The sequence below is a fragment of the Pristis pectinata genome, chromosome 10, assembly GCF_009764475.1.
Source record: "Pristis pectinata isolate sPriPec2 chromosome 10, sPriPec2.1.pri, whole genome shotgun sequence".
Taxonomy (NCBI): domain Eukaryota; kingdom Metazoa; phylum Chordata; class Chondrichthyes; order Rhinopristiformes; family Pristidae; genus Pristis; species Pristis pectinata.
The window spans coordinates 91,955,460-91,978,599 of NC_067414.1; the positions used below are offsets into that span (position 1 = coordinate 91,955,460).

The 23,140-nt window shown below is 47.0% G+C and overlaps 1 protein-coding gene and 1 pseudogene across 1 annotated transcript in view; one reads left to right on the forward strand and one right to left on the reverse strand.

The window, feature by feature from the left end:
* The window catches only part of LOC127575398 (leucine-rich repeat and fibronectin type-III domain-containing protein 2), a 133,849-nt gene that overhangs the window by 84,146 nt on the left and 26,563 nt on the right, over positions 1-23,140 (forward strand). Inside the window, exon 2 of the mRNA XM_052025232.1 lies at positions 19,041-20,433. Within this exon, the coding sequence (XP_051881192.1) occupies positions 19,061-20,433 (1,373 nt within the window). The 5' untranslated portion in view covers positions 19,041-19,060. The remainder of the gene's footprint in view (positions 1-19,040; positions 20,434-23,140) is intronic.
* LOC127575399 (60S ribosomal protein L31-like) lies at positions 8,332-8,699 on the reverse strand (annotated as a pseudogene).

The following is a 23,140-nucleotide window of genomic DNA, read 5'->3' on the forward strand; positions in this document are numbered from 1 at the left end:
CCTGTACTACCTCAATGCACAGTGTAATGAATTGATCTCTACAAACGGCATTGCAAGACAAGTTTTTCACTGTACCCCGGTACAAGTGACAATAATAAACCAATACCAATATCAATGCCAGTTTAAACTAATCCCATCTGCCTGTACATGGTGCATTTCCCTCTGCTCTCTGTCTGTTCTTGTGCCTGCCTTAATACCCCTTAAATGTTGCTACTGTATCTGCTTCCACCACCACCCCTGGCAGTGCATTCTGTTTCAAAAACTTGCTTGAAAATCAAGCCTTCCCCCTCTCACTTTGAATTTATGCAATTTACCAATTTTGGGCTGTCAAATACAAACAGGACGCACATTGTAAATGGTAGTGGCCTCAGGAGTGTTGATGTATTTGACATTTCCACCCTGGGAAAAAGATTCTGATACTCTATCCTATCTATGCCTCCTCTCTGTGCCAGTTCCCCATTGCCCTCAATTCCCCGATCTTTCAAAAAGTTATCTACTTCCACCACAGTAGTGTAGCACTATTACAGCGCCAGCGACCCGGGTTCAATTCTGGCCGCTGTCTGTAAGGAGTTTGTACGTTCTCCCCGTGACTGCGTGGGTTTCCTCCGGGTGCTCCGGTTTCCTCCCACATCTCAAAGACGTACGGGTTAGGAAGTTGTGGGCATGCTACGTTGGTGCTGGAAGCGTGGCGGCATTTGCGGGCTGTCCCCAGAACACTCTACGCACAAGATGCGTTTCACTGTGTGTTTCGATGTACGTGTGACTAATAAAGGTATCTTATCTTATCTTAAATACTTCTAATAAGACATAAGAAACAGGAGCAGGGGTAGGCCATCTGGCCCATCAAGCCTGCTCTGCCATTCAGTAAGATCGTGGCTGACTCAGCTCCACCTACCTGCCTTTCCCCCATAACCCTTAATTCCCCTACTATGCAAAAATCTTTCTAACTGTGTCTTACATATATTTAATGAGGTCGCCTCTACTGCTTCCCTGGGCAGAGAATTCCATAGATTCACTTCTCTCTAGGAAAAGCAGTTTCTCCTCATCTCCATCCTAAATCTACACCCCTGAATCTTGAGGTTATGTCCCCTAGTTCTAGTCTCGCCCACCAGTGGAAACAGCTTTCCTGTCTCTCTCTTATTTCATAATTTTATACGTTTCTGTAAGATCCCCTCTCATTCTTCTGAATTCCAGCGAGTATAGTCCCAGGCGACTCAATCTCTCCTCACAGGCTAACCCCTTTATCTCTGGAATCAACCTGGTGAACCTCCTCTGCACCGCCTCCAAAGCCAGTATATCTTTCCTCAAGAAAGATATACTGGATGCAGTTCTGGTCTCCTTACCAGAAATAAGGAGACCAGAACTGCATGCAGTACTTCAGGTGCGGCCTCACCAGTACCCTGTATAGTTGTAGCATAACCTCCCTGCTCTTAAATTCAATCCCTCTGGCAATGAAGGCCAACGTTCCATTTGCCTTCTTGATAACCTGTTGCACCTGCAAACCAACCTTCTGTGATTCATGCACAAGCCCTCCCAAGTCCCTCTGCACAACAGCATGCTGCAATCTTTCAGCCTTGCTGCAATGATCTGATCTCCACAATTTGTCGTATTGTATGCAGTTCTGGTTGCCATACTATAGGAAGGCAGTGATTGCACTGGAGAGAGCGCGGAGGAGATTCACCATGATTTTGCCCAAATTGGAGGACTTACGTTATGGGGAGAGATTGGATAGGCTAGGCTTGTTTTACTTGGGGCTAAGGAGGATCAGGGGTGACCTGACAGAGATATATAAGATTATGAGAGACATTGACAGGGTAGATGGTAAAAATCTTTTTTTTCCTATGGTAAGAGTATCAAAAGCATGAGGGCATAAGTTGAAGGTCGGAAGAAAGAACTTTAAAGGGTGTTGGAGGGGAAAGTCTTTTACACAGAGTATGATTGATAGCTGGAACATGCTGCCAGGAGAGGTAGTGGGATTAGACACAATTAGACAGGTGCCTAAATTGACAAGACGTAGAGGGATACGACCCAAATGGGATGAGTGAAGGTGGATAAAAAGGTCTCCATGGATGTCCCTTTCTGTGCTGTGTGACTCAATGACTGACGCAAAATCTCTGGGGTAGAGAATTTGTGAGATTCATTCTCCACTGCGAAAATAAATCAACATCAAATCACGTACAGGAAGAGAAACAAAATGAGCGAAAGAAAGGCGCATTTGTGAGAGTTAAAAAAAAGACGGAAAGAAAAAGTATATTTCACAAATTTAAAATCCACAGTGCTAATTCCCTTACTGAAGCAATGAGTCTATGACAACGTAATAGTTGTCTTTCTTGGACAGAGAGGTTGATTGGAAGTCATTAACTGTGCTATTGAAGAGAACCATTGTTATTAATCACTGGGCTCCCCTTCTGTGGCAGGTTTAATGGGCAGCTAATATGCAGATCGCAGTAGCTTCGGGGGGCCCTTGGAGGTGTCACTCAGAAACATCACTATTTTTCTCCTTTGTCGAAATTTAGACATTGCATTGCATGCCAGTCATTCGGATACTGCTTATTTTTGGTCAGCAAGTTCAATTCTCAATCTGCAGCTGTCAATGCATTGATAAGGTAACTGGGTTGATTCCCAGGGAGGCTATAAAATGTGGCCAGCAATTTACATCAGTCTCAGCTCAGGTCTCCCCTATACAGAGGGAATGCAGGGCTGTTGGAAGCACTGACATTTGGATGGGGAAACAATCCAATAATATCCAGGAGATAACTATGTTCCTTTGTCCAAGGAGGTGTGCAGCACAGTGGATTGGTTAATTATTGCCACATGCACCGAGATATAGTGAAAAGCTTTTGTTTTGCATGCCATCCAGACAGATCATTCCAACATAATTACATTGAGGTAGTAAAAAGGAAAACAATGCAGAATAAAGTGTCACAGTTACAGAGAAAGTGCAATACAGGTAGGCAAATAAATTGCAAGGGCCATGATGATGTAGATTGGGAGATAAAGAGTTCATCTTTAAGATAAGATAAGATATCTTTATTAGTCACATGTACATCGAAACACACAGTGAAATGCATCTTTTGCGTAGAGTGTTCTGGGGACAGCCTGCAAGTGTCGCCACGCTTCCGGCGCCAACATAGCATGCCCACAACTTCCTAACCCGTACGTCTTTGGAATGTGGGAGGAAGCCAGAGCACCCGGAGGAAACCCACACAGACACACGGGGAGAACGTACAAACTTCCTACAGACAGCAGCCGGAACTAAACCGGGTCGCTGGTGCTGTAATAGCGTAACCCTGACCACTACACCACCTTGCCTGCCCTCGCATTCAAGAGTTTGACAACAGGGGGTTAGCAGCTTTCCTTGAATCTGGCGGTACCCGCTTTCGTACCTTAAATGTGGGAACAACAGATTCGGCTAATGTGTAGTGCCTGATTGGGGGGGGGGTGGGGGTGGGGGGTGCGAGGTGAATGGGTGATTTGTGAGGTCGTGTACACCTGCTGTTTAGATAAGACTATTGAACGGACCTCTTATACAGTAAGATGGACTCTTGACCTCACAATCTACTTCGTTATGCCCTTGCACCTTATTGTATACCCGCACTGCACTTTCTCTGTAACTGTAACACTATATTCTGCATTCTGTTATTGCTTTTCCCTTGTACTTCTTCAATGTACTGATCTAATGAAATGATCTGTATTTGGAATGTCAAATACAAATGGGGCATATACTGTAAATGGTAGTGACCTCAGGAGCATTGATGTACAGAGGGACCTTGGGGTGTTGGTTCATAGCTCCCTGAAAATGATGATACAGGTGGATAGGGGAGCAAAAAAGACATTCGGCATACTTGCATTCATAGGCTAAGGCATTTAGTATCAGAGTTGGATGTCACGTTGCAGCTGTACAAAACATTCATCAGGCCACACTTGGGAGTGTAGTAAAAAGTTCTGGTCACTCTGTTGTAGGAAAGATGCCATTAAGCTGGAAAGAGTGCAGAGGAGATTTATGATGATGCTGCCAGGGCTTGAGGGACTGAGTTATAGGTTGGACAGGCTGAGACTTTTTTCATTGTAGCATAGGAGAATGAGGGGTGATCTTATAGAGGTGTATAAAATCATGAGGGGCATAGATAGGGTGAATGTACTCAGTCTTTTTCCCAGGATTTGGGAATCAAGAGGGCACAGGTTTAAAGTGAGAGGGGAGATATTTGAAGGAGATCTGAGGGGCAGGTTTTTCATACAGAGGGTGGTGGGGATATGGAACGGGCTGCCAGAGGAGGTGGTAGAGATGGGTACAGTTAAAGTTTGTTGGCTCACTGAGCCCACGCTGACCGTCAAACACCTATTTATATTAACCCCATTTTATTCTCCCAACAACTTCCCCAGATTCTACCACCCACCTGTACACTAGGGACAATTTTCAGTGATCTATTGAACTACCAACCCCCCACACCCCCCCCCCCCCAAATGTCTTTGGGATTTGGGAGGAAACCAGAGCGCCCAGGGGAAGCACACATGTGACGGGGAGAACATGCAAACTCCACACAGACAGCACCTGAGGTCAGGATTGAACCGGGGTCTCTGGGGCCGTGAGGGAGCAGGTCTGCTAAAGAATGCACACAGGATACCCGCCTTTATTAGGTGGGTCATAGAATATTAGAGCAGGGAGATTATGCTGCAACTTGGTTAGGTCACAGCTGGAGTCCAGTGTGCAGTTCTGGTTGCCACACTGTATTGCTTGCATTGGAGAGGGTGCAGAGGAGATTCACCAAGATGTTGCAGTTATGAGGGGAGATTGGAGAGGGTGGGAATGTTTTCCTTGGAGGAGACTGAAGGGGACCTGATAGACATATACATAATTATGAGGAACACAGATAGGGAATGTTCCCCCATAGCAGAGTGTGTAAAACTAGAGGGCGTAGGTTTAGGGTAAGGCTGAGTAATAAGAGGAAATCTGAGGAGAAATTGTTTCACCCAGCAGGTGGTTGGTATCTGGAACGCACTGCCTGGGGGAGTGTGGGAGGCGGGTAATCTCGCATTTAAGAAGTGTCTAAATGAGCATTTGAACTGCCAAGAAATAGTAGGCTAGGATCCAAGTGTTGGTAAATGGCATTAACATAGATGGGTACTTGATGGTGAGCACAGACAGGATGGGCCAAAGGGCCTGTTTCCATGCTGTCTGTCTCTATGACTCTCTATAAGTTGGCTGCCAGGCTTCCCTGTATCACCATAGCAACTATGCTTAAACAGTACAGGGAAGTTTTACGAGGATGCTGCCAAGACTCGAGGGTCCAACCTATAGGGAGAGATTGGATAGGCTAGGACTTTATTCCTTGGATCATAGGAGAAAAAAGGGTAATCTTACAGAGGTGTATAAAATCATGAGGAACATAGATCGGCTGAATGCACACAGTCTTTCTCACAGGGAAGGGGAAATGAAGATGAGAGGGGATAGATTTAAGGTGAGAGGGGAAAGATTTAAAAGGGACCTGAGGAGCAACTTTATCACAGATGGTGCTTATATGGAACGATCCGCCAGATGAAGTGGTTGAGACAGGTACAATCATAGCATTCAAAAGACATTTGGATAAGAACATGGATAGGAGGGGTTTAGAGGGATATGGGCCAAACGTGGGCAACTGGGACTAGCTTGATGCACACCATGGTCAGCATGGACCTGTTAGGGTTAAGGGCCTGTTTCCATGTTGTATTACTCTGTGACTCTGTGGACTATATGTGACTCCAGAACATTAATGTGGTTATTCTTAACTGCACTCTCAGGGCAGGAACAATTAGGGATGGACAATAAATGCTGGCATTACTAATGGCGTTCTGTAAACAAATAAGCGTAAAGCCTTTCACCACAGAATTGTTATGGTGCTGAAGAAGGTCATGAGGCTCATCTTGTCTGTGCCGGCTACTAGTACATCAATGCCCCCATTTGCCCCGCCCCCCAGGGTCCAGCCATTGGTCACTAGACCTGCCTATATTTGCCTTTCTAAGCTAATGGGAAAGAGAAACAATACTGTCAGCATCCAGTTGGCCGATATTTTGTCTCTTGGCCAAATATCTTTTCTCCCTGATCTTCTGTATTTTTGTAACTTGGAACAAAATGACTCAAAAAAATGCTCAATCGTTTTTAGTGACCCAATGATTCCATCCCCACCATCACATCCCCCCCCCAACCCACCCCCAATCTTCAATTCATGGTATTCCTGGTGCATAAGCGACCCCAGTCAGTCATCAAGCAGTGGGGAGAGAAAAATAAGGGATCCTGAATTTTCAAAAGAAAACTTAGGGGAGTGAGACGCAATCCAATGTTTCTCTTCCCAAGTCTGCTGGGAGAATGCCTGACAGCATGGAGTGATACCAGAAAAGGAGACACAGGAGACTGCAGATGCTGAAGGAACTCCGTGGGTTGAGCGGCACCTGTGGGGAAAAGGAATTGTTGACGTTTTGGGTCGAAATCGTGCATCATGACTGAGTGTGGAGAGGGAAGATAGCCAGTACAAAGAGGAGAGGGGTGGTGGTGTGACTGGGGCTGGTAGGTGATAGCACAGATGACTCAGTCTTACAGGAGTATACGAGTGAGGAAGTGATATTGCAGCTGTATAAAACTTTGGTTAGGTCGCACTTCAAGTATTGTGTGTAATTCTCATCGCCCCAATATAGGAAGGATTTGGGAGCTTTGGAAAGGGTACAGAAGAGGTTTACTAGGACACTGCCCAGATTAGAGGGTATGAGCTATGAGGAGAAGTTGGACAAAATTGGGTTGTTTTCTCTGGAGTGTTGGAGGCTGAGAGGAGACCTGATAGAAGTTTATAAAATTATGAGAGGCATAGCTAGGGTAGACAATCAGAATCTTTTTCCCGTGGTCAAAATATCCAATACTGGAGGGCATGCAATTAAGGTGAGAAGGGGAAGGTTTAAGGGAGATGTGCAAGATAAGTTTTTTTTACACAGAGGGTGGTGGGTGCCTGGAATAGGCTGCCAGGAGTCGTGGTGGAGGCAGATGCGATAGTGCTGTTTAAGAGGCTTTTAGATAGACACGTGAATAAGCAGAGAATGAATGGATATGGATCATGTGCAGGCAGAAGAGATTTAGTTTAATTTGGCATCATGTTCAGTGTGGACATGCTGTGTCGAAGGGCCTGTTCCTGTGCTATACTGTTCCATGTTCTATGAGTGTTTCTGAGCGAGACACGTCAGATGGGAACGTTTACACAGCTCCCCACACTCTACTCCCCACCACCACAGGTGTGTAACTATCTCAAAGTTGAAAAGCAAGGAATTAAAAAGCATGGCGATAACTTTTATTGAGATCAAACCTACCTGTTCTCCTCTCGATTTAACCTATTGTCCCCAGCTCTTACCTACCCAGAGGCGCCTATGTTCATTCGTAATTGAATTAGCTGGCTGCAGTTGTCAAAGGAACTGGTTGCTGTACCAAGAATAAATTCGAATGATTGAAATGACTACAATTAGGTACTTCAAGGTGCTGCTTCTGGCAGGCACAATATATCATCTGAAAAACATTGGTGAAAATCCTGACTTTGTCCTGGATTGCTGGTGGATTCAGACTTCAACTCAGAGAGGGAGGAGATGCCAGAACTACACAATGTCCATGAATAGGGTACTGGAGGTGAAGTTGCAGGATTTATAACTGGATCCCCGCATCACTGTTCCAACCAATCTGAGTTCACAAGATCACAAGATCACAAGACAAGGGAGCAGAAGTAGGCCATTTGGCCCATCGAGTCTGCTCCAAAGAAAAGGAAAAAAGAAAAAGAAATGAGAAATTGGGGGGTGGGGGGGTGGGCAAAAAAAAACCTAACCCCAATTTCCGGCCTTATCCCCATATCCCTTGATACCCCGACTATTTAGATATCTATCTATCTCTTCCTTAACCACCTCCAATGATCTGGCCTCCACTGCTGTACGTGGCAAGGAATTCCACAAATTCACCACCCTCTGGCTAAAGAAATTTCTCCTCATCTCTGTTTGAAACCTGTACCCTCTAATTCTAAGATTGTGCCCTCTGGTCCTGGACTCACCCACCAAGGGAAACAGCTTGACCACATCTACTCTGTCCAGTCCTTTCAACATTTTAAATGTCTCTGTGAGGTCCCCTCTCCCCAACTCCGCATAGTTTCCCTAGCACCTTCTCTCTAGTTCAAATCCTATTAGGGCAGCTGGGAATTTAAATGCAGTTAATTAAGTGAATCTGAAATTAAGACGGTGGCCTTGTTCCTGGTGAGCAGGTTGCTACCAAATGCCCCTTTTTTTTATTTTGAAAGTTAAGTTGCTGTTTATTTTTTTTTGAGAATTTAGGTTTCAGTTTTTGTCAGCCTTGACTGGCTGTAAACCTCCACGTGATGTGACAGGCACAGAGCTTACCAATGTGTAGAGTTTGTTAGGAGAGTCCTCATCCTCATTACATTTTCCAGGTAAATGCACACAAATGCAAAGTGGAATATTCCTTCCACCTTTAGCCCAAACAGCCTTGTTAAGATGAGAATCCATGCGGACATCAGGAGTACCCATTTCCTTCACAGCAAATTTTCAGATCTCCACAATGGAACGCAGATCATGTCTCTTAAAACCAATGCTTTGTGCAGATTTATTACACGTTCCCCGGTAACCACCTCGCTAACGGCAGAACAGCCTTTCTTGTTCTCTCTACCTTTCATTGCCGAAGTCATCATGCTCCGCGGGCCCTAATCCGGCCACAGACGGTCACCCATCCCATTCAGCAGCTCCTACTTACTCTGCCAGGGAAATGTCGAATGCCCCTGGGGTTCACTAATGCCCCAATGGGGAAGGTAGAGCCAAAGATTTATACAGCACAGAAATAGGGCCTTCGGCCCAACTTGTCCATGTCAACTAAGTTGTCTACTTGAGCTGGTCCCATTTCCCCATGTTTGGCCAATATCCCTCTAAACCTTTCTGACCTATATATCTTTCTAAATAAATTTCCTATCTAAGATATCTTTATTAGTCACATGTACGTCGAAACACACAGTGAAATGCATCTTTTGCGTAGAGTGTTCTGGGGCAGCCAGCAAGTGTCGCCACGCTTCCGACGCCAACATTGCATGCCCACAGCTTCCTAACCCGTACATCTTTGGAATGTGGGAGGAAACCGGAGCACCTGGAGGAAACCCACGTAGAGGCAGGGAGAACATACAAACTCCTTACAGACAGTAATGTCTGTCTAAATATCTTTTTATATATTGTAGTTGTACCCACCTCTACCACTTCCTTCTTGATCCATATACCCACCACCCTCTGTGCGAAAAAGTTGCCCCTCGGATCCTAGTATCTGGTGGGATTAAAATAGTCTTGTAAGACCCTCTGAACAGAGTAAATGGTGGCCTTGTTTATGATATAGGCAAAAGAAACAAAAGGAGTTGACCATGTGGTCCCTTAAACCTGCTCTGATGTTCAATACGATTGTATCTGATTGTTGGTCTCAACTCTACTTTCTTGCCTGGGACCCTTAACTGCCTGGTTCTGCTCTGTATGACTTTATATTTTAGTCGGACCTAAACATAGAGTCACATAGAGCAGCAGAAACAAGCACTTCTGACATCAGGTACCAATCAACATTAATCCTATTCACCAGCACAAGTCTGTAGCCTGCTATGCCTTGGTGATTCAAGTGCTTGTTGAGCTACTTCTTAAATGCTGTGAGATTCTCTGCTCCTACCAACCTCTCACGCCGTGCGTTCCAGATTCCAACACCCACCCCCCCTCGGTGAAAAGATTCTTCCTCAGGTCCTCTCTAACCTCCTTACCCCTCATTCTAAATCCATGTCCTCTATTTTTAGATATCTCAGCTATGGGGAAAAGTTTCCTCTATCTGTGAGCTTCGTAATTTTCCATACCTCTATCAGGTCCCCCCATCAGCTTTCTCCATTCCAAAGAAAACAAGCCCAACCTATCCAGCCTCTCCTCATCACTTAAATGTTTCATCCCGGGTAACATTGTGGTGAATCTCCTTTGAATCACGTCCTTTGTTTTTAATATAAACGTTTATTAGCTAAAAGTACTACAAAAGGAAAACCCATGTCAAAATACTACAACTAATACAGAAAATAGAAAAACAAAACTGAGCAGCTACATAACTGCAGCAATAACACTAACTAACAACCGCTAAACGCACACGCAATACTTCAGAGAAGAATCGCATTCTCACCGTCCACGACACACTCGATCCCCTGAGGGGCCCAGTGATCACGGAACTCAACCAGGGTGCCCGCGGATACCTCATGCTCCCTCTCCAAGGACACCCGCGCGCGGGCATAAGCCCGGAAGAGGGGCAGGCAGGCGGACCAACGGGACCCCTTGGCCGCCTGCCGCCAGGCCCAGGAGAAGACCCACCAGGAGATCCCCTGAATGACCCGCCCACCCCCACCCCCCACCGCCACCCCCGCTGCACCGGGTGACTGTTGAATCACATCCTTCCCATAGTGTGGTGACTAGAGCTGTACACAGCACTCCAGCTGTAGCCTACCCTATGTTTTATAAAGTTATACCATAACCTACCTGCTCTTATATTCCATTCTCCAGCTAATGAAGGCAAGTATCCTGTACCCCTGTGCTGCCAACCTCAGGGATCTTTGGATTTGTACACCTAGGTCCTTTTGTTCCTCAGTACTCCCAAAGGCTCTACAATGCTCCCTCGGGCCCTGAATGTATTGAGTGACTCAGCCTCTCCCACTCTTGTACTTTAGAGAATTCCGAAGTCCAGAGGCAGCATTAACAATTGGAAGTCAGGGCAGAACATAGATAATGAAGGGGACAACTATGGCAGGTAAAAACATTCATCTTTGGCTGCATTCGCTAAGAGTTTAAGTGTTCATGAGCTGATAAAGAGAACCTGAGGGGCAAGTTTCCCACACAGAGGGTGGTGGGTACATAGAACAAGGAGGTGGTAGAGGTGGGTACAATTACAAGGTGTAAAAGACATTGGGATAGGTACACGGATAAGAAAGGTTTAGAGCGGTGTGGGGAAAATACAGGCAAATTGGAGTAGCTCAGGAAGGCACCTTGGTCGACATGGATGAGTTGGGTTGGAGGGCCTGTTTCTGTCCTGTATATGACTCTATGACTATGCAATGTACAGATATAGCTATATCACATGTTTATTGCAAACCACAGTGGATGAGTGTGATCATTCTCTAGTTAAAACATGCATTGCAGCTTCAAGGCTTAAGTACAGAGTCTAGTCTTCTCTCTGCCCTGGCATTCAGCGAGTGCTACACTGCCCCAGTTGGTATCCTTCAGATCAGAATGGTTGAACCAAGGTCTGACCCCTCTCTGCATGTTAAAATTCATTTGACTGTTTGAAGACGCTTATCATTTGGCCTAATTTTATAAACACCAAAATGCTGGAAACGCTCGGCATCTGGAATACTGTGTTCAGTTTTGGTCACCCTGCTGTAGGAAAGATGCTACTAAGCTGAAAACAGTGCAGAGGAGATTTACGAGGATGTTGCCAGGACTCAAGGGACTGAGTTATGGAAAGAGGTTGGGATTTTTTTCACTGGAGTATAGGAGAATGAGGGGTGATCTTATCGAGGTGCATAAAATCATGAGGGGCACAGATAGAGTGAATGCACTCAGTGTTTTTCCCAGGGTTCAAGAACTAGGTTTAAGGTAAGAGGGGAGAGATTTAATAGGAACTTGAGGGGCAACTTTTCATCCAGAGAGTGGTCAGTATATGGAACGAGCTGCCAGAGGAAGTGGTTGAGGCAGGTACATTAACAACATTTAGAAGGTACTTGGACAGGTCCATGGATAGGAAAGGTTTAGAGGGAACTGGTGCACCTGGAAGAAACCCCTGTAGTGAGTTGGTATTTGGTAATTGGTGTATTATTGTCACATGTACCGAGATGCTGTGAAAAGCTTTGTTTTGCGTATCATCCAGACAGATCATTCCATACGTAAATACATCGAGGTAGTACAAAAGGAAAACAGAATGCAGAATATAGTGTTACAATTACAGAGGAAGGGCAGTGCAGGTAGACAAATAAAGTGCAAGGCCATGATGAGATAGATTGTGAGGTCAAGAGTTCATCTTTATTGAATAAGAGGTCCATTCAAGATTCCTGTAACAGTGAAGTAGAAGCTGTCCTTGATCTTGCTCGTACGTGCTCTCAAGCTTTTTCATCTTCCACCTGGTGGGAGTGAGGAGAGGAGAGAATGACCAGGGTGGGAGGGGTTTTAGATTACGTTGGCTGCTTTCCTGAGGCAGCAGTTCAGGCAGAGTTAGACGGAGCTGATGCTGGTTTTCTTGAGAGACTAGGCTGCGTTCACAACTCTCCGCAACTTCTTGCAGTTTCGGGCAAAGCAGTTGCTGTGATGCATCCGGATAGGATGCTTTCTATGGTGCATCTGTAAAAATTGGTGAGGGTCAATGGGGAAATGCCGAATTTCCTTAGCCTTCTGAGGAAGTAAAGGTGTTGGTGTGCTTTATTAGCCATAGCGCCTACGTGGCTGGACCAGGGCAAATTGTTGGTGATATTTATACCCAGGAACTTGAAGCTCCCAACCATCTCTTCCTCAGCACCATTGATACAGACAGGGGCATGTACTCCGCCCTGCTTCCTGAAGTCAATGACCAGCCCCTTCATTTCACTGACATTGAGGGAGAGGTTGCTGTCTTGACACCATAACAGGGAGAACGTGCAAACTCCATGCAGATAAGTGTCGGAGATTGGGATTGAACCCGGGTCTCTGGAGCTGTGAGGAAGCAGCTCTGCCAGCTGCGCCACTGTGCTGCCTCTCTGACAATCACTGAGGCCCTGTAATGAGCGTCTGTATGAATCTTTAAGATATGATATTTATTAGTCACATGTACATCGAAACACACAGTGAAATGTTTCTTTTTTGCGTTACTGAGAATGTGCTGGGGTGCAGCCCGCAAGTGTCGCCACGCTTCCAGCGCCAACATAACGTGTCCACAACTTCCTAACCCCTACGTCTTTGGAATGTGGGAGGAGACCGAAGCACCCGGAGGAAACCCAGGCAGACACACGGGGAGAACGTACAAACTCCTTACAGACAGCGGCGAATCTTTGACCACATTCACAGTCATCTGGGACCAGCTAAAAAAAAAAAATTCAACATATTAAAATGAATTTTAAAAGCTAAAAGACTGCAAAACATGCACACATAATTAAAAACACAGCAATATAATTAACTAAATTAATGAAAATCCCTACTTACATCAGAGCCGACCTCCCACTGATCACAGAGGGTTCGCAGTCCTCAGGCTGGGTTAATCTGGTTCAGTAGGCAAGTTTCCCAGCCTGGGAGCTCTGTTGTTTGGACTCTAGAAGGAATCCACTAATGGTAACCTAGTTTCCCTGTTGGAGGGAAGGCTGAGCTCCTGCATCTGCTTGGAATAACCTAGGTACAGGGCAATCTGAGCTATAAGGAGAGGTTCGACAAACTTGGATCATTTTCTTTAGAGCATCAGAGGCTGAGGGGCGACCTGATAGAATTATAAGAGGCATAGTGAGGGTAGAGAGAGTCCTTTTCCCAGGGTGGAAATGTCAAATACTAGAGGGCAAAGCTTTAGGTGAGAGAGGGAAAGTTTAAAGGGGATGTGCAGGACAAGTTTTGTATACAGGGAGCAATAAGTGTCTAGAAGGTGCAGATATAACAACAACGTTTAAGAGTCATTTGGACAGGCACACGAACAGACTGGGAATGGAGGGATATAGAGCACTTGCAGGCAGATGGGATTACTTTGGATTGGCATCATGGTCGGCACAGATATTGTGGGCTGAAGAGCCTGTTCCTGTGCTGTACTGCTCTAAGTTCCATGTTCTTTGATCCTGAGGTAGAATCCTGGCGGAAGATGTCCTATCATTCTCAAGCCGGTCAGGCCGGGATCATGGCGTCTCCTGCTCTGTGCGTGACCTGTGGAAAAGTCATTCTTACCCACTGAACAATTGGGAATGACCCAAATAAAAATAGAAGATGCTGGGAATACTCAGCAGTGTTAACGTCCCAGGTGGAAGATCCTTCTTCAGAATGGGAAGGAGACAGAAGAAGGTGGTTAAACTGCAGGAAGGGAATTGGAATTGGTTTAATATTGTCACTTGTATCGAGGTACAGTGAAAAACTTGTCTTGCATGCCGTCTGTACAGATCAATCCATTGCACAATGCGTTGAGGTATTACGATAGATCTACTCATTTGCTAACTGCTGACCTAATGGTGACTGTCTTGACTTATCCACTCCCTTCTCATGCTCTAACCTACTCCCTTCTTAACTTGGAGCACTCCATACCCCAACATTGTGATCAAACTCACTGATGAGGGTGGTATTGTAGTGGTGTGGTGAACTGACCTCTACCTCGCAGAGGCTAGATGTCAGCTCTCAGACACCCCCTCATACCCCCCCTTTAGACTGCGACCCCACCGTCGACCATCAGACCACGGTCACTCAGACAGTCACGGACCTCATTTCCTGGGGGCAGGTGGTCTTCCCTCCACAGCTTCCAGCCTTTTAGTGTCCCAGCCCTGCGCAGCCCGCTTCTAACTCCTGAACTGTACGGCAACTGCTCTGCCCAGGACCGCAAGAAACTGCAGAGAGTTGTGGACACAGCCCAGCACGTCACAGAAACCAGCCTCCCCTCCTTGGACTCTGTCTTTACCTCTCGCTGCCGGTGAAGCAGCCAGCATAATCAAAGACCCCACCCACCCGGGTCATTCTCTCTTCTCTCCTCTTCCATCAAGTAGAAGATACAGGAGCCTGAGGGCACATACCACCAGACTCAAGGACAGCTTCTATCCCGCTGTGATAAGACTATTGAACGGTTCCCTTTTACTATGAGAAGGACTCTGACCTCACGATCTACCTTGTTGTGACCTTGCACCTTATTGCACTGCACTTTCTCTGTAGCTGTGACACTTCACTCTGTACTGTTATTGTTTTTACCCGTACTACATCAATGCACTCTGTACTAACTCAATGTAACTGCACTGTGTAATGAATTGACCTGTACGATCGGTATGCAAGACGTTTTTCTCTGTACTTCAGCACAAGTGCCAATAATAAACCAATACCAATAGCAAAAATTATGCATAATTTATATTCTGTGTGTTGTCAGTACCTACGTGCCTGTGATGCTGCTACAATCAAGTTTTTCCTTGTACCTGTACCTCACCGTACTTGTGCACATGGCAATAAACTCCACTTGACTGGACTGGAAACGAGGTTATCTGCTCAATGAGTGAACCTCCATTTCACTCATTATCCCCATGGTTACCCCAGAAACATCCCCACTTCACTTTCCCCACAGCCTCATGAGCTTCTTTTATCTCCTTCCCCAGTTCTGATGGAGGACATTCAACCAGAAACGTTGACTCTGTTTCTCTTCCCACGGATGTGGTTCGACCTGCTGAGTATTTCCAGCATTTTCTGTTTTCATTATAGCTGATGAAATACTTCCATTGCAGGCCATTATGTTGTAAAGAAGGAAACAAGGCAGTCAATTATTGCACAGTGAGCTCCCACCAAAAGCAACATAATAACAATCAAATGATGTGATTGATTGGTGTGGAATGAGGGATCAATATTGGCAAGGAATAAATAATGTGCTTTTCTTTGAAATATTCCCATGCAATCTCCTATAATAATAAAAAAAAACTGCTGATGACTCAAATCTGAAATAAAAAGGAACAGAAAATACAGGAAATGCTCAACAGGACAGGGAAGCATCCATAGAGAGATATTTCTAAGTTGCAGAGAAAGGAATGGATAAAGGGAATATTTATGATAGGATGAAACCTGTCGAATGGGTTAATGGGGCAGTTAGAGGGTTGTTATGATCCTTTGACCATGTTATGTGTTGCTAATAGCAGAGCCGTGAAACATGCCCAGCAGATCAGGCTGTACTCATAGAGAGAGAAAAACTGAGCCAACATCACATACGGATAACTTAGATCAGGAATGGCCAGTTCTGATACAGACAGAGAAAGTGAGTTACCTAAAGTTTGAGAATTCATTATTGAGGATGTATATTGAGGATCTTCCCCAGAGGGAAGATTGCGTTGGGCCTCATCTTAACAGTACAGGAGGCCCCAGATGGAAAGGAGTGGGAGTGGGATGGGGAATTAAAGTGGCAGGCTACGAGAAGCTCAGGGGAACCTCTGTGAACTAAAAGCAGATGTTCTGCAAAGCAGTCACCCTACCTGCGTTTGGTTTCTCCAACGTAGAGGAGACCACCTTGTGAATACCAGATGCAGCGTGCTAGATTGGAAGAAGTGCCTGTGAATCAATGGCCTGAATGGGTTGAGTTGGGCCGAAAGGCCTGTTTCCGTTGGTTATATAACTCGCTTCACCTGGAAAGTCTGTTTGGGTCCCTGGATGGTGGGAAGGGAAGAGAAGGGAGATCAGGTAATGCATCTCCTGCAGTTGTACAAGAAAGTGCTACAAGACGGAGAGTGGTTAGTGGGGACAGGAGTGCTGACCGGGGAGTTGAAAAGGAAGCGATCCCTTCGAACTGCTGAAGGCAGGGGAGTGAACTGTGAGTCTGGTGGTGGAATCTTGTTTGAGCTGGTGCAAATCATGAATGATGGTCCATTGAATGTGGGGGCTGGTGGGGTGGAAGGTAAGAACCAGAGAACTTGGATGCTTTATACCCACCTGAAAGAGCAGGTGGGCACCAATTTAAGAGCTCACTTGAAAGAAAGCACCTCTGACAATGCAGCTCTGACTGAGTAGGGCTTTGGAGTGTGAGGCTGGCCTTCTTAATGCTCGAGTCTTTGGAATGAACTTAGACGTTTGATGAGAGAGGGTGTGTGTCACACTGAGCCTTCACTGTTGCTCAACAGAACCAGAAAATCAGCCTTTCCTCATAGAATCATTGAATGGAATAACACAGAGGGAGGCCATTTAGCCCGTTGAGCTAATGCTGACTTTTTGAAGAAGCTATCTCAATATACTGTGGGGGCTCACCTTGTAGCTTGTAGACCAGGTTAAGGCATTTGTTTGGTGGCCATTTTGACTTACTTTTCTCTGATGTCCAAAGGAGTGTGTGGCAAACTTTTAGGAAGAAAATGTTCAAATATGGTAATCTCCCAAAAATAAGACCAAGTGGGCCTTGGATTGCCATGGTAATGGACAAACCTCATTGAAAACTGCCAGATATGATGGAGAGCTGCTAGCTTTGCCTTGAATAGCACTATCATAAGCTGCAGGGTTTTATAGATGTGGCCCCTGTACCTACTTTAATTGTGTCTTTTTATGTTATTCCAAGGCACCATTCAATTGCACAATGCCTCTTGAATAATGGACTAATCGCAGGAAACAGATAGCAAGGTGGCAAGAAATTGGCACCACGTACATGGCGGCACAAACTATACTCCCACGGGCTGATGTGATGCCAGAGGCCACTTTGCGAAAGGGGATAAGAATAGAAATGGGCGTACAGACACTGATAGAGGCATGTAGCATTGAAACAGGCCCTTTGCCCACCAAGTCCACACCAACCATCACTTCACACAAATCCTACACTAATCCCAAATTTTATACTCCCCACATTCCCATCAACTCCCCGGAGATTTTACCCCGCACCTACTCTAAGGGTAGCTTACATCAGCCCACACACCTTTGGGACGCGGGAGGAAGCTAAAGCACCCATAGGTCATCGATGGTGGGGTTCTTGGTGATGGTAATGGCATTGAATGTCAAGGGCAGGTGGTTAGAGAGGGACAAACTCCAGGAACACACATGACCAGACTTAGCTATGAGGAGTTTTAATTTCAATGGGAAAGGGGAGGTGGCGGGGTGAGAGGGGAGGGGAAGGCCACAAGGTGTGTCTGGATCTCAGTGGGAAGAAGAGAAGAAGGTTCAGATCAACAATGGTGGTGGGGAAAAAAACTTCAGGGCTGAGGGAAAACATTCTCTCTTCTCTCCCCTTCTATCAGGCAGAAGATACAGGAGCCTGAGGGCACGTACCACCAGGCTCAAGGACAGCTTCTACCCCACTGTGAGAATGTCGACAATCTCTTTTCTCCCACAGGCGCTGCTCGACCTGCTGAGTTCCACCGGCAGGTTGTTTGTTGCCCTGGTGACAAAAATAGACAGCAATGGAGAGAGAAAAACACAGAGGACCAGAGGTATCTAGAGGGACTGAAATGCAGAGAAAGAGATGGGAACAAAGACAAAACAGGGGCACATAAAGGGAGCTGCGCATCTTTGTCCTGCCCCAGGTTCCACTGCGGTACTGAGGGGTGCTGCATTGTCAGATGTGTCATCTTTCCAGTTCATTAAACAGGGTCCTTGCTTCCCTCCCAGATGGACGTAAATGGTCCCGTCTCACTGACCTGAAGAAGAGAAGCAAGCCTACAGTCCCTTGTGTCTCCCTCAACCCCTCTACAGTCATTCATTTCCCACAGGACCAGTAGTCTTCCTGTCTAATACTTAAGCCTCAGCAGGCATCAATAACCGATAAGATAAGATATCTTTATTAGTCACATGTACATTGAAACACACAGTGAAATGTATCTTTTGCATAGTGTTCGGGGGGGCAGCCCGCAAGTGTCGCCACGCTTCCGGCGCCAACATAGCACACCCACAACTTCCTAACCTGTACGTCTTTGGAATGTGGGAGGAAACCGGAGCACCCGGAGGAAACCCACGCAGACACAGGGAGAATGTACAAACTCCTTAAAAAAAAGCGGTCGGAATTGAACACGGGTCGCTGGCACTGTAATAGCATTACACTAACAGCTACACTACTGTGCCTTGACACCCAGAGGGTGGTCAGTATATGGAAAGAGCTGCCAGAGGAAGTGGTTGAGGCAGGTACATTGACAACATTTAAAAAGCACTTGGACAGGTAGATGGATAGGAAAGGTTTAGAGGGATATGGGCCAAACACAGGCAAGTGGAACTTGCTTAAATGGGAATCTTGGTCGGCATGGACTGGTTGGGGCAAAGGACCTGTTTCCGTGCTCCGTGGCTCTATGACTTGATGACTCACTTGAGCAGAAACCTCACACTGTTTGCCTCTCTTTCAGGTACCTCTACATGATCTACAATGGAAAGACTGCTCTGTAGCCTGCTGGTGATTGGAATGGCAACGACAGTGTGCGCTTGTCCCAAGTACTGCGTGTGTCAAAACCTGTCCGAGTCGCTGGGGACCCTTTGCCCCTCCAAGGGTCTTCTGTTTGTCCCTCCGGACATTGACCGGAGGACTGTCGAGCTACGGCTGGGAGGCAATTTCATCATCGCCGTAAACCGGCAAGACTTTGCCAACATGAGTGGCCTTGTTGATCTGACTCTGTCCCGGAATACCATTGACTACATCCAGCCCTACTCGTTCATAGATCTTGAGAGCCTCCGCTCCTTGCACCTGGACACCAACAGGTTGACGGAAATCGGGGGCAATGTTTTCCGGGGCTTGCTGAACCTCCAGCATCTGATCCTGAACAACAACCAGCTCCGCAGGGTGGAAGACGGAGCCCTGGACGACTTCTTGGTGACTTTGGAGGATTTGGACTTCTCTTACAACAACCTGGGTAGCCTCCCGTGGGAGGCCCTCAGCAAGATGACCAACCTCCACACGCTGAGCTTGGACCACAACCTCATCGACTACATCCCAGAGGGGACCTTTACGGACCTGCAGAAACTGGCCAGGTTGGACCTGATCTCCAACAGGTTGCAGAAGCTGGCTCCGGACCCCATCTTCGCCAGGTCGGAGCTGCTGGCCGTGTCCACCACCCCGTTCTCCACCCCGCTCAGCCTGACCCTGGGGGGCAACCCCCTCCACTGCAACTGCGAGCTCCTCTGGTTCCGCCGGCTAAACCGGGAGGACGACATGGAGACCTGCGCCTCACCCCCGAACCTGAAGGGGAGGTACTTCTGGTACGTATCGGAGGAGGAGTTTGTGTGTGAGCAGCCGTTGATCACTCAGCACAGCCTCAAGGTCCTGGTGCTGGAAGGGCAGATGGCTTCGCTGCGGTGCAAGGCTATCGGGGATCCCAGGCCGGTCATCCACTGGGTCGCCCCCGATGACAGGATCCTGGGCAACTCCTCTAGGACTGTCGTCTATGACAATGGCACCCTGGACATCCTCATCACCACCTCCCAGGACTATGGCACCTTCACCTGCATCGCAGCCAACGCGGCCGGAGAGTCCACCGCCCCCGTCGAGCTCTCCATCGTCCAGCTGCCCCACCTCAGCAACGGCACCGGGCGGGCACTACAGCCCGATTCCCGGCTGTCCGACATCACCAGCTCCAGCAAGTCGCAGCGGGGCGAGGCCAAGGTCAGGCCGGAGAAGAGGGTCACGGTGTCCCAAGTGACGGCCAGCACAGCCCTGGTCAGGTGGTCAGTGGGACGGTCAGCGCCCAAGGTCAAAATGTACCAGCTCCAGTACAACAGCTCGTCCGATGAAGTGTTGGTCTACAGGTGAGCAGGTGGTGGGGGCACAGGGAGCTCGGGGCTGAGGGTGGAGGACACGAGGGAGAAAGAAATAACATAGCAATGATTTGGACGAGAATGCGCAAGGCGCGGTTAGTAAGTCTGCAGATGACACGCAGGCACAGTAGTGTAGTGGTTAGCGTAACGCTTTACAGCACCAGTGACCCGGGTTCAATTCCCACCGCTGTCTGTAAGGAGTTTGTACGTTCTCCCCGTGTCTGCGTGGGTTTCCTCCGGGTGCTCCGGTTTCCTCCCACATTCCAAAGACGTACGGGTTAGGAAGTTGTGGGCATGCTATGTTGGCGCCGGAAGCAGGGCGATACTTGCGGGGTGCCCCCAGAACACTACGCAAAAAAATGTATTTCACTGTGTGTTTCAATGTACATGTGGCTAATAAAGGTATCTTATCATAAGTGGCATTGTAGACAGAGAAGAAGGTTGTCTAGAACTACAGTGTGGTTTTGATCAGCTGCGTAAGTGGGCTGAGGAGTGGCAAAAGGCTTTCAATTCAGATAAGTACGAGGTGCTGCATTTTGCAAAGTCAAACCAGGGTAGGACTTTCACAATGAATGGTCGGGGCCCTGGGGAGTGTTGTAGATCAGGAGGACTTAGGAGTAAAAGTCCCATGGTTCCCTGAAAGGGGCATCGCAGGTAGACAGGGTGGTGAAGAAGGCATTTGGCACACTGGCCTTCATCTGTCAGGGTACCGATTGTAGGAGTCGGGACATTTGGTTGCAGTTGTGCAAGACATTGGTGAGGCCACACCCAGAGTATTGTGTGCAGTTTTGGTCACCCTGTTATAAGAAAGACATCGTTAAACTGGAAAGGGTGCAAGGATTTACGAGAATGTTGCCAGGACTCGAGGGCCTGAGTTTAAAAGGGAGAGGTTGGCAAGCTGGGACTTTATTACTCGGAATATAGGAGATCGAGGGGTGACCTTATAGAGGTGTATAAAATCATGAGGGGCATAGATAGGGTGAATGCGCATGGCCTTTTTGCCAGGGAAAGGGAATGACAAACTAGAAGGCGGAGTTTTAAATTAAGAGGAAAAAGATTTAAAAGTGGCCTGAGGGGTAACTTCATTGCAGAGGATGGTGCATATATGGAACGAGCTGCCAGAGGAGGTGGTTGAGGCAGGTACAATGACAACATTTAAAAGACACTTGGACAGGTACATGGATGGTAAAGGCTGAGAGGGATATGGGCCAAGTGCAGGCAAATGGGACTAACTTAGATGGGCATCTTGGTCGGCATGGACCAGTTGGGGTGAAGTTCAAGTTACTTTATTGTCAGTCACCCATATGCTATAAAAACACATGGAGGAATGAAATGTCGTTTCCTCCAGACTCACACGACAAAGGACATAGATAAAACAGAAGACATACAACAAACGCAGACAAACAAAAAATTGTGCAACTACAAATAATGCAAAAAACGATATATACAGCATACAAATTTAGTGCAGAATTAGTGCAAAACTGAGTTGGACGTAGAAAATACAGTTAGAAAATATCTGTTTCCGTGCTGTATGACTCCATGACTCTTAATACATGTAGGAAAACCCCGATAATCCAGCATCCTTGGGACTTTGGTGGTACTGGACTAGATGTTTTGGACTATTGGATGTTCCTCCTAGTAATACCCAAACACCTCTTCACTTCACTTCCTTTCCATGTTATGCAGTAGTATAATAAACTTTCCAGTGAACCCAGTGAACCTAAAGGGAGTGGAAACTATACAAGCATTCCGGACACTGCCCCGACAGAATGCACTGTGGTTTACTCACTCAGACTACTCCGACAGCATCTCCCAAACCAAAGACCTCTTCCATCAAGAAGGTGAACCAATTCGAGTAATACTCCGATAATCCGGTGTCCGATTGTTCGGAAATCCTGACTGTCCAGCGCTCTGGCTCACTCATGAATCCGGAATGTGAGCTGGCGGTATGAGTTCAATCGTGCCCTCAGCTTCGTTTTCCCTCGTACCCCCAGCCACGTATCTTTTCTCCCTCAGACTTGCCCAGTCTATTGGCTTTGGCTGTGAGCTCCACATCTTGGCCACAGAGAGAGTAGGGAGGGGAGAATGAGAAGGAAGTTTGCCTGAGAGGGTGGAAGCCAGGAGGGACTAAATGGCAAAAGGATTGATGGTGTGAGGTAAAGAAGGGTGGGAATAGGACGAGCTTGGATACAAAAGGCCAGGCTACATGCAGGAAGCATCATCATTATGAGAAGGCTGGAAATCGGATGGAAGCTGGACTAATGGGCAGATAAATTGGGAATATTGATTGAGAGATACGTGGTGGCCTTCCTCAGTTATTGATGTGCCCTGCTGAAGTTGGATGAAGGGCTGGTAGGTGTAAATTGTCCTTAGGTGGTAGAATCGATGGGAATGTGGGGAGAGTAGGTTAAGGGCAGCACAGCGGTGCAGCTGGTAGGGACGTTGCCTCACAGCACCAGAGACCCGGGTTCGATCCTGACCTCAGGTACCGGCTGTGTGGAGTCTGCACGTTCTCCCTGTGACCGTGTGGGTTTCTTCCGGGTGCTCCAGCTTCCTCCCACATCCCGAAGACATGCAGGTTGATAGGTTAGTTGGCCACTGTAAGTTCCCTCTCGTGTAGGTGAGTGGTGGAAACTGGTGGGGGGGGGAAGCTTATGAAAATGTGGGATGAATAAAGAAAGATAGGATTAATGTGGGA